General features: G+C 31.6%; 2 protein-coding genes across 7 annotated transcripts in view; both read left to right on the forward strand.

Moving 5' to 3' along the window:
* Positions 1-1,687: 1,687 nt before the first annotated feature.
* On the forward strand, positions 1,688-6,011 carry LOC101507895 (dihydroneopterin aldolase 2-like). 5 transcript variants are annotated; one of them, XM_004494208.4, is made up of 5 exons: positions 1,688-2,034; positions 3,129-3,206; positions 3,302-3,526; positions 4,327-4,533; positions 5,461-6,011. In XM_004494208.4, exons 1-5 carry the CDS (start codon positions 1,946-1,948, stop codon positions 5,660-5,662), a joined length of 801 nt encoding a protein of 266 aa, XP_004494265.1. In that variant the 5' UTR covers positions 1,688-1,945; the 3' UTR covers positions 5,663-6,011. The 5 variants fall into 5 exon arrangements, with proteins under 5 accessions (XP_004494265.1, XP_004494266.1, XP_012569635.1 ...); XM_012714182.3 differs by having other exon boundaries at positions 1,806-2,034; positions 3,133-3,206; XM_004494209.4 differs by lacking the exon at positions 3,129-3,206 and having other exon boundaries at positions 1,690-2,034.
* A 67-nt stretch (positions 6,012-6,078) lies between these two features.
* The window catches only part of LOC101507374 (uncharacterized), a 6,726-nt gene continuing 1,068 nt past the window's right edge, over positions 6,079-11,736 (forward strand). The window contains exons 1-10 of one of the 2 annotated variants that reach the window (XM_027332529.2): positions 6,079-6,096; positions 8,383-8,541; positions 8,722-8,837; positions 9,161-9,269; positions 9,388-9,427; positions 9,809-9,898; positions 9,988-10,087; positions 10,183-10,322; positions 10,778-10,880; positions 11,229-11,729. In XM_027332529.2, coding sequence (XP_027188330.1) covers positions 8,397-8,541; positions 8,722-8,837; positions 9,161-9,269; positions 9,388-9,427; positions 9,809-9,898; positions 9,988-10,087; positions 10,183-10,322; positions 10,778-10,880; positions 11,229-11,729 — 1,344 coding nt within the window. In that variant the 5' untranslated portion in view covers positions 6,079-6,096; positions 8,383-8,396. Of the gene's footprint in view, positions 6,097-7,649; positions 7,936-8,382; positions 8,542-8,721; positions 8,838-9,160; positions 9,270-9,387; positions 9,428-9,808; positions 9,899-9,987; positions 10,088-10,182; positions 10,323-10,777; positions 10,881-11,228; positions 11,730-11,736 lie in introns of those variants that run through there. The other variant, XM_012714178.3, reaches the window with a different exon arrangement.

Raw genomic sequence — 11,736 nt, forward strand, 5'->3', positions numbered from 1 at the left:
AGTGTAGATCTTAAATTTTTTGAAGTCGGATGACAGATATTTACACCTGTTGGACGACGTGTATATATGCATCCTGATTCGGGAAATTATTTAACCAATTTTTTAAATCAGATATGGTTTGGTTCTTTCAGAACATGGTTATTATTACTATATATGGAAAAATTACACAGTTTTGTCTCCTTGTTTCATCTCATTCTCGTGCTCTTCCGTTATGCCAATTTTTTTGCGGTGCTTTGAGTTGTACTTCTGACTCGTTCAGTTCAATGCTTGCGTATTTCCTTTCGTCGGCTAAGAAATGTGTATACTCTTTCAGTTTAGTATTCTAATAGATACTGCAGATCTATTGTCGGAGGAAAAAAATTAGGTACGGAACATCTCTTAAAATTGCAAAGCAATTGATTATTGTAGCACTCAATGGGTTAATCGAGCAAACACATATGGTTGAGATTATGTTGTAGAAGTAAATACTAGTAATAAAGCCTTGAGTCAACTAAGAAACAGCTTTAACTGGGATCACGATTCTGTGTTGTTCTTTAAACTGCATATACCTATTACTTGTGTCAAAATGAACACGAATTTGCTTTTGGATCAAAAAGTTGCGCCCTCCTCTATGATTTTTTATTTAATAGTCTAAATTTTGTGAATATGCATTTTAAAAAATAATATGATATAACCTTTACGAAATCGAAATTTGGAAAGTGAAAAGGATGCATATGATTGATATTATTTTTTAAATTTTGATATTATTATAAAGAGATGAAAATGATTTATAAAAATTAGTCTTAAGTCTTCCAAAATCATTTAAAATACTCCTGTAATTCATTTTTTAAACTGCCAATTTAAGTTGTGTTACTATCTTTCACCTATTTTCATTTTTCTCCTTTTTTCTAAAACTACCCACTTCCTCCTAAATTCTCAAATGGACCTTAAATGTTTCCCAAATAGACCCAATTACTTCATCTAATTTCTAAATTTAAATGAAAAACATACATAACCCAAAAACTAATTTAAATTGGGTCTAGGTTGCAACTGTTTTTTTTTTCCTATTTGGATGAAGCAATTAAAAAATTTAAAAAATACAAAACTTTAAAGAATTCAAATGGTTCAATTAAATTCTCTGAGTATATAATCTTTGTTTGGATAGATTAATTACTTCTTTAAAGTTAAGTTATTTTTTTAAGAATTTTAAATTTTTTGAAGTTAAAATATAAATATCAAAAGAAAAGTGGTTCAAAAATGAAATTTTAAAACAATTGGGCAAAAATTAAAATTTTGGAAACATTAAGAGACAATGTGCAAAATTTACTGAGAAAAAATTGAAAAATATATAAGAAACTAATGTGTAAATTTGTGAAACATATATGGATCAATTTGCAAAATTTTAAAAAGTTATCGAAACCCGTTTAAGATTTATATTTTATAGTGGAATTTAAATTTTTTAAATGATAAAATAACTCATACAAATACTTTTATTTTAAAAATTATATACATTTACTGTAGACCCAATTTAAAATGTAATTCACATTGATTTAGCAAAAAATAATGTAATTGGTACATAATAATAATTTGAATTACCCTTATAAAACTACTTTACTTCTTATAAATAATAAAACTACTTTACTTCTTATAAATAATATTTAAATAATCGCTACCCTCCAACAATACAAATCTTCTCCACCCACAAATCCGCGATTGAGATAGGTGAGATGACCGAAATTACTTTATTAAAATTACAAAATTTCATGTATATCTAAAATTTTAACATCTATATCTTCTTCTCTTCTCTGTCTCCCTTCTGAGTAAGCTTCCAGTATCACGTTAGTTTTCGTTAGTCTTCGCTGTCGTATTTCGTGTCTTCTCCGTCATCTTTGTCATTCACTTTGTTCGCGGTTTGTCTTCATTTCTCTCTGCTCGCCGCTGCTCACTCTGTCGTCTCCCTCCTCGCATGCACGATCTGTGCTCCGTGCTCCCTGCTCACTCCGTCTGCAAAGATTCCAACCTATTTCCATCTCTTCCCTCTCCGTTTGTCAAAAGGTTCGCCTCTTTCATCTCTCAATTTCGTTCATCATCGGAATTGTTTATTACGTACTTTATTATACCATTGTTATCAACTCCATTAATATCTATCTCCCTTTTCTTGTTACAATTGTTGAGTGAATGAATAGATGTTAGTGCTGATAGAAAGTTAGGTTTACTTGTTTTGTTCTAATGCATGTTGTGGAGAATTTTGTTGGATATGAGGTGTTTGATTTTTTTTTTTTCATTTAATTTTCACATTGTGGAAAGATGTTGTATGTTTCCTAAATTGGTTGGTTTATTGAACAAGATATATGGGGTTTTACAGCAAACACTAAAGGCTTGAATTTTTTAAGTTTGCTTAGAAAAAAAGAAACATAAATAAGTTGTAATTTATTTGATTTTAGATGCATTTAAAAAAACTTCATATATAATAGATGCATTTGTTCTTTCGGTGTGTTTTTCATCCTTGAATTTTTGCTACATCTGATTTTTAAAATGCAACTCTTTAGAATGCAACTCTCTTTAGAATGCAACTTTTTGTTTTAGAATGCAACCATAATGGTAGTTCAAGTGGTTCTATTTGATGTTTTGCATTGCATGTGAATGTGACTTGATCAAATCTCCTTTCCTATCAGCTCTGCTACATCACTGTAAGTTTCTGACATGCTTTTATCATCAATACACTTGTCACAAGATGTTTTTTGATCGTTGATCACCAAGCGTATTGACTCCCTTTGTCTCTGATTTGTGCATATTATCTCTGATTTGTGATTGTGACTCTGATTTGTATATATTATCTCTGATTTGTTGATAATAAACTTTTTATTTTTGACAAGTATATTTTTATTTGTGGTTGTGACTCTGATTTGGTTCTCCCTTTGTTTTTGCATTATTTTGACTGTGATTGAATCTCTGATTTGTTGATTTATTGATGATTTCAAGTTAATTAAAGAGGGTAGACCATTCCCTTAAGTTATTTTTAAGTCATGTAGTTAAATTATTTGATACTTCACTCTGTGTTTATTACAACTTGATTTTTTTTCTATATAATATTATTTACATATTTGATTTATACATTATAATTTTATGTCGTTCATCCCAAACTTTAGTCAGGCTCCGTCACTGACAGGGGCGGAGCTTCATAGGGACAAGGGGGGCCACGGCCATCCAAAAAAAAAAAATTATAGGTAAAATGACTTAACTGCCCTACTTAAAACTAAATAATTACAAAAATACCTAAACTTAATTCTGTTTTCTCTTTCTTCCCCTCTCTTGCATCCAGCCTCTCTCTCTCCCTCTTCCATAATCAGATTTACGACGGCCGCCTCTACCAAACAAACGACTCTGCCAGACAAACGAAACGCGCGAACGCCTCCGACAAACGAATCACGATTCGCTCCTCTGCTCGCTGCGGGCCTGCGGCCGCCTCTGCCTCCGTGGCCGTTCGTCGCTCTCGCCTCTCTGTTCGCTGCAACTCTCCAAATCGCGTTGCTGCTTTGTTCAAAGGGTTCGAATTTCTATTTTGTTATTGCTGATTTTTGTTAGGTAGTGCTGATTTTTGTTAGATTTGATTTATGAAAGCATGAAATTTAAAGCTTATATTGTTAGTGTTGAGTTTGAAGCTTTGATTTGGAGTTTGGAATTTTAATTTGGAGTTTCAATTAGACGTTAGTGCTGATTTTGTTATAGAGTTTTTGTATTGCACATAAAGTGTTTGATTTTATATCAATATAAAGTGTTTGAGTTTTTTGTGTGTTTGATTTTATGTCTATATAAAGTGTTTGAGTTTTTTTGTTGTATATAAGATGTTTGAGTTTTGTTGCATTTTTGTTTGAGTTTTTGTGTTGCACATAAGGTGTTTGATTTTATATCAATATAAAGTGTTTGAGTTTTTTTGTTGCACATAAGTTGTTTGAGTTTTGTTGCATTTTTGTTTGAGTTTTTTTGTCCATATAAAGTGTTTTAGTTTTTTTGTTGCATATAAGATGTTTGTTTTATGTTTTAGTTTTTTTGAATTTTTTTGTCCATATAAAGTGTTTGTTTTATGTTTTAGGTTTTTTGTTGCATATAAGATGTTTTAGTTTTTTTATGTCGGCCACCCCAACCTTTTCAGTCAAGCTCCGCCACTGGTCACTGAGTGCATGCACCTTTTCTTCACTTCACTCCTTTTGCCCAAATTTTATTCAATTCAACATACTTAGTTATTCAATTCTTTTATTAACTATTTCTCTAACACCTTCTTAATTATCCATTTTCTCATTTTTATATTCTTATAGATTATAGATTTTCTGCATTTACTAATTGCAGCAAAAAAATGGAAGGTGGCGATGCGTTTATAGGCGGAGACAAACTGATTGTGAAGGGATTGACTTTCCATGGTTTTCACGGAGTATTACCCGAAGAAAGAACGTTGGGGCAGAAGTTTTTTGTTGATGTAGATGCTTGGATGGATCTCAAACCCGCTGGAATTTCTGATAATTTGTCTGATTCAATTAGTTACGTTCACATAGTTGAGTGAGTCACCAACAACTTTATTACTTATTCATTATTCCCATTCCCATTTCATTTTCTGTCTTAGAATATGAAATGTGGTTCTGAACTAAATTAGGATACGACAATTGGTCACCAAGTATATTGGCTCATGTAGTTTTCTATTATGCAATATTGCAATGTTTAGGGTTAGATACTATGATGAAGTTTACCTTGAACTGTATAACAACCAGACCCCTTTTGATCGACACTGTTATTCACGATCCCCCTTTCCTCCGTTGGAAATTAACATCTTTTTGCCTTTCGTGGGAGTAAAACCTGATACCTAGGGGACAAGTACCACCTCCACTACCAATTGAGCTACTACAAGGGAAAAGAGAGCGAGAAGATCGTGAATAAAAGTGTCAGTCACAGGGACTGGGCTGTTACACCTTGCCTCCTGCACCCCATCGTCCTAGTCATAACCCAACAAACGAATGGGCGAAGCCCAAAGAGCAAACGGGTTGCTCTAGGCTCACCCATATGCCCACTTATCACCGAATACTATCTATACTTAACACTTTGATTAGTAAGTAATAATTTGCTGGAACCCACATACCACAAATAAAACATGGACGGTATGCACACCTCAAAGGAAGTGAGTGGAATTTACCCTATCATTAAGACTCAACTGGAAAAGTTAGTATAAAATTAACATGATACACCAATCATAAATCAAAATAGAGAATTGATATTTTTAGAGGAAGTACAAGTCATTGTAAACATATAGTATCTTCGTTAAGCTTAGGTATATAAGTTCATTGTAAGCGGATACTGTAATATCTTGATTTGTATTGGTATACAAGTTCAAAAGCTAAAAGGAGAAAACTAGAAACAATACAATTGTATAGCACTATATGTTTACATGTGCTATTCAATGTTCATCTAAAATACACTTGTTTGATGATGCAGTATAGCTAAGGAAGTTATTGAAGGACCATCTGTCCAACTTCTAGAGTCAGTGGCCCATAAAATTGCAATCACGACTCTGACAAATCACAAACAGATATCTGCTGTTCGTGTGAGGGTTGGAAAGCCTCATGTGGCGGTTCAGAGTCCGCTTGATTACTTAGGTGTTGAGATTCTTAGACGCAGAAGCGATTTGACACAGTAGAACTTTCATATTTACTATTGCAGGTTTTTTATATAAACTATCAGCCTTTTCTTTTGTATTTTTATCAGTTTTGCTAATAAAATTAAAAATGAAAGTTAAGCATACTATATTTATACTATATAAGTAGATAATTTGGACACCACAGACCAAAAAAAAATGCAGCGGAGACACTGTTATTTTTAGCTGCCATAGAGTATCTGCAGTGAAGTTTATATGTCATTATCGGTAATAAATTGTTCATCTGTAATTGTTTCCTCCTTCAGTCTGTAATGAAAAGTAATTTGTATTATGAAGAAAAATAAACTCTCGCTCAAGTTGATAGACTATCATTCATTCCCTTTCACTTTCAGTTTTTGTCTTTCTCAAAGCTCTATTCTCATCTCCCATCCTAAATTCTCCCAAAGAGCCTAAAAGTGATAAGTGGGGCTTCAAAGGTATGACTTGTGAGATGCAAAATCATGATTTAATTAATCTACATCATTACCAAACTTTTAGTCTTACCATGACGTTTTTTCTTCTAATCTTGGTTATCAGCCATAACTTTAGTATCTTCATAGCATTAAATGAATATTCAAGGCATACCTTAGTTCAATGATTTACATTATGCTATATGTCTGTCGATACTTTCTTAAATGTGGTTATCCAATTTGTTTGAAGTTTATTTATGAAATGACACAAGCACGTTATTAGAAGAACATCGAGAATGGGAAATAAATTGATTGAACTGGAAATTATTTTCAACCATACAGTAACACTCCATACAACAAGAACCAATTTCCTTAGCTTCGAACATGATTGTGCAATTTTTTCTGCCCTCAAATTCAACACCGAAACTGTATGGACGCATTTTGCTTTATTCATTGAACAACTCTAGTTATGTAAGCTGGGACATTAGCATGAGCTAGATGTTGCAATTAATTTGTGAAAATATTTAATATTTTTTATTTTCTAAAATGGGTGTTTGTTTTATTTTAATGAGAGATTCTGTAAGTAAATTACTTTTGCAGAGAAAAAATGAATTGTTAATTAGTGAAGTTATATTTTTGGAAATAATGATAAAAAGTTCTTTGATATTTTCATTATTTTAAAAAAAATTGACAATAAAAAAGATCTAAAAAATAAAAAATAAGTTTTCATTGAAGTATTTTTTCTTTCTTTTTTTGAAAATGTTTCAAAATGGATATTTGAAATTGCCTTAGAAATTGTAGTACTTTCATTTTTATAATTATTTTAAATGTGCAATTTCTTGTTTAAGTTTTTTTTTAACTTGATAAATTTATTCAATATGTGCAAAGTAGTTTCATATAGTTTCATTTTAGTCCATAAATAAAAATAACGAAAAGAATGCAAATTAATTTCCCAGAAAAAAAAAGTCATTTTTAGTCTTGAAAAAAATAATTGTTCTTATGTTATGTTTTTCAATTGCATACTCTGATTATGTGAGAAAGCATCAAAACCTATGTTATCTCGTTATTTTTTCAAAAACTAAATTGAATTAAAAAAAAAAATCATACACTTAAATGAATTTTCACTCTAATAAAAAATATATTTAAGTGAAAATATTAATAACCTGCCTGGATAGCGGTATTGGATATTTTATTTCAGCTTGATTAATTGAAATTATGTTTTCAAAAGGACCCGCATAGGTAGCGGTAAAGGACACCGACCGTAGTTTGGATAATGGTTACATTGCAGGGAGGCAAGAAATATAGAGAGACACGTGCATCGTTTGTTCCTCAACCTTTTATGTGCTGAAACACACTCTCATTCCCTTCACACCTTTTATTTGATCGACTCATACACTCCATAGCTTCTAATTCTAACTAACTTCCAACCTATATGACTCATTTATTATTAAACCTTTAAAATTGTATAAATTGGGTATGCATGGTCCTACTAAATTTATTAAAAACTTTGACTCCCTTCACATTTCTTCCCAGGCAGTTGAAGCACACACGTATCCATCCCTCTTCTCTGCCCCATCCCTTTTATTTCATTTTACTATTATTTTATTTTAAAATAATATAAACAATATCATCAAGAATAGCTTGGTTTAAATCACCAAAAATAAAAATAAAAAATAAAAAACTTGGTTTCGTTGTTTCCAATGTTGATCGTGTATTATTGTATTGTACCATCCTCCGCATTTGTGCTCCCCCTTCATGTGACTATGTCTCCTCTTTAGATCTGCCTTTTTTGGTTGCTGCAAATTTCTTTCCTTCTTTTTTTTACTTCTTCTAAATCACACTTCAGTTGCTTAAATCTCCATTCATGTAAGTAACCTTTTGAGGAAAATTTATATATCTTATTACTTTAATTGGATATATATATATATATATTAGTATAATAACTAGTAAATATTTTGCATAAAACATATTTCTGAAATTCTGCCACGTGTTATTAAGAAAGATTTTTCCTAAGATAGATATATAATATTGTATGATAGACTATTTTAAAACTATGATATGAATTTCATTTCACTATGAGTTTGGTTTTGGTCATATGCTAATTTGGTTTCATTAAATTATAAGTCCACTAATTAGGTGTCCTAATTTTGTTAACGTGTGGTTGAAAATTTTGATTTTTTTTTCTTCATTAATTAATGCAACGTGTGTAGAAATTCTGTTTTTCTTCTTTGATTCCAAAAAGATCATATAAATGGTTGTTTATGGCATGACTTTGACTTTCTGATGGAAGGATCTTCTTCCTTGTTTATTTAGAGACAAACACAAAGATGGCGAAAAGGCAAAACATTGTAAAGTATAGAGAAAGATTGGATAAGACACTTACTTCATTTGATCTCACAAATGATGAGAAACTCAAAACACTTGTTAAAAGTCAACTTCATCGTTCTTCACAATTAGAGATGGAATTGGAAGGTAATTATAGCATTTCCTAATTTGCTTTGAGCTTGTTTTGGAAGAAAAATATGTTACTACTTACTATTATACTATAGTATATAGCTGGGTTGAATTATTTAGTAATTTAGGTACTTCAGTTTATCTCTTTTTTGTGTGTGTGTATTCTAGAAGAAAAAGAGCTGTATTTTGATTTTGCAGGATATAAGGAGAAACTAGAAATTAAGACTGCTGAGTTATCAAACTTCCTTAATATGATTAGAAGTGCTTCTGCAGATGAAAGTGGAGGGTCTAATGCATTACACACTGATTGGAAAGTATGCTATCTACTCTCTAGTTTTGATCATGATGTGTTTTCTTCACCTATTTAAATCATTATCAGTTCATGAATTCCTTTCATAGAAATCAGGAATTTTACAAAGCCGAAAGACCATTCACTTCATTGGTTTAACATTCTTTAAGAAACAGTTCTTTATGAAGTCTGATTTTGCATTTCTGCAGTACATATGTTGGTTTTGACTCTTAATTTACTGATAAGTGAACTGAGACTAAGTGGTACGGTTCAGGGACAATCTTGCAAATTGGACTATAATATTTAAACATCTTAAGGCATCTTTGATAATTTTTCTTCTTTCAACAGTTAAAACAGGATACTGAGGAATTGCGTGTTATGTATCACGAAGGACCGGAGGGAACTCCCTTTCATACATTACTGGTTGAAGGCTATGTAGATGGGCCTGTTGATGTTTGTAAGTCACATCAAATCAGTCAAATTTTTTAGCATCCCTCTTTTTAAAGTTTAACAACAAAGGCCATATTATAGATTTTGACAGGTGAAATTTTAATGAGTTATTTTGTTCATTGCAGGTTTAGGCCTCTCCTGGGAGGCATCCCTTTATAAGAAATGGTGAGACACCATCTAGTTGGGTATGGCTCGTAGTCTACTGATAATTAGTGGGTTGGTTGCTCGAGTCAAGTAATATTGTAAACTGGAGCGTACTATATAAACATAAGCTGTAATCTATAATCTGAAGCTCGAATAACAGAAATGCATTGCAGCTGCTCTACAGTTGGAGACGTTGGCACAATTCATAGAACTTCGTGATCAAATCTGTGTTTTTTGCTTGCGTTTTTTATATCTGTTCTCTTTTGAACCGGAGTTGTTGTTCTAACAGTTGATATTATTTTAGTAATGAATTGATCCTGGAAGTTTCTGAATAGCATACAAATTATTAAATCTCAATGATACTTCTAGATGAATGCCCTATTCACAATTTTAATTTCTTAGGTGGCCTCAGTTTACTGTTCCAACTTTCAAAGTTACAGTATCTGAATGTTTGCAGAAGGTTCAAACTGGAGAACAAATATCACTAGTAAGGTTGAAAAATATCACTCTCTAACGTCACTTACCATGTTAAAAGGCCTTCACATTTAAAAGCTTATATTGTTCCATATTTTGTAAGAAAGGGTGAAGCCTCCATGGCCGGTGTCTACAAGGGAAGCTATAGTGCATTTTTATCTGTTTGAGTACTATCAAGATGACTTGGTAGTTGTTCTCATGAAATCGGTAGTCAACTGAATCTTTTTTCCTTTGTTTCATTTTCTAAAGAAAGATGATTCTGAACTATAGTCTAAGCTTTAAGAAATTTGTGCTTGATTTAGGTACCTGAGTCGAAGAGAATTAATGAGGTCATTGATGGTTTCAACAATGATCTGATTCCTGGAGCAAAGGGTGTTGTGAGAATGGATTTGGTGGGAGGATTTGTTTTGCAAAAGGTGACATCTGAAAGGAGTTACTTCCGGTGCGTTTTTACTATATTCCATATATTTTTTTATTGGAAATTATTAGTATATTAGCATTTTTTTTCTTCGTTGGAGTTTGAATGCTTTAACTCCTCCAACTCCTTCAAACATGTTGTTTTGATCATAGATTTTGCAAATAAGCTGCTTTACCTATAGCCTATAGGTAATATATTTTTGTACTATGGAAAAATTATGATGAGTATTATATTGTATTTGCGATAGAGAGGACTCTTCTTTTTTAAACTTATAACTATAAATTAAAATTTGTAACTTCATTGATATTCAATACTCTGAACTAAGCAACTTATTCATTTCTTACTTGAAATCAAAATAAATATGTAATTGAACTACTTAAACTTATAGACTAATTATTATATGGCTTAGCTTCCAACATTTGTTGAGAAATAAAAAATGTTGCCAAAAAGAAAGGATTAATTTTTTTTAAATTTTGTAGGACAATAGCAAATTTGGATATCAAGATGGATTTTATGCCTCCATCCCTTATAAATTTTATTTCAAGGCAACTTATCGGCAGTGGTTTCAGACTTTATCAGAAGGTTGTTCATTCTTCTCAGATATACTTCTCTTAAATCATATATCCAAATCATCAACTTGTTTTCTTTCCTTCCTTTACTACTAGTATTTGATGAAAGAGTTATTTTATAAGAAAAGGAAAACATTCAAACATTAATATGGCTTCTTAAATTGTCTTAACTGATATAGTATGATATTTCCTGCTTCCTGAACTTACAATCAATAATATTATTTGCAATGACTGTTTGAAGTTTGGTTTAAGCGTATTGCCATTTGAATCTTGCTCATATGCATAAAAAATCCTTACATTGTTATTTTATATGTTCTTTTTATCATCTTGTGACATTAACAAGCCCTTGATACTGTTATAGGCTGTGGCTTCAAAGATGAACAAAGACAGAGAATTTAGCAAGGCCTTGACAGACCCGTTGTATGTAAGAATTCGCGAAGCTCTATACAATATCGATGAGGAGAAAGAGGAACTTAAGCAATATGCAAGCATTCTTCCTGTTGAAGAACTTAGTCAGAGTAAGCAAGATGCAGCTAAAGATATATCTCGGGAGGATAGAAGCAACCAATATGCAAATAATTACAATGGCGAGTTTTTAGATGCAGGAAGTGAAGAGATTGTACAAGGTGAGGAAGGTGATACATTTATTGTACTAAAGGGAAATAGGAATTGTGAGATTGTAGACGCAGAGAGCGAAGAGATTGTAGAAGCGAATATTGAAGAGATTGTAGATACGGATAGTGAAGAGATTGTACAAATTGAAAAGTATGTCAAGAAAATAAATGACATTCCAATTGAGGAAGCAAATATTGAAGAGATTGTTCAATTTGAAAAGTATAATGATACAAGAGGTATAATGAAGGGAAAGA

This window comes from Cicer arietinum, chromosome 3 (assembly GCF_000331145.2).
Source record: "Cicer arietinum cultivar CDC Frontier isolate Library 1 chromosome 3, Cicar.CDCFrontier_v2.0, whole genome shotgun sequence".
NCBI classification, from domain to species: domain Eukaryota; kingdom Viridiplantae; phylum Streptophyta; class Magnoliopsida; order Fabales; family Fabaceae; genus Cicer; species Cicer arietinum.

Bases quoted from the DNA above. Each gene is read 5' to 3' on its own strand.
- LOC101507895 (XM_004494208.4), top strand. From the start codon at position 1,946: ATGCACGATCTGTGCTCCGTGCTCCCTGCTCACTCCGTCTGCAAAGAT. The intron at 2,035-3,128 runs GTTCGCCTCTTT...CCCAAACTTTAG, and splicing joins CCCTCTCCGTTTGTCAAAAG to TCAGGCTCCGTCACTGACAG. The intron at 3,207-3,301 runs GTAAAATGACTT...TCTTGCATCCAG, and splicing joins CCAAAAAAAAAAAATTATAG to CCTCTCTCTCTCCCTCTTCC.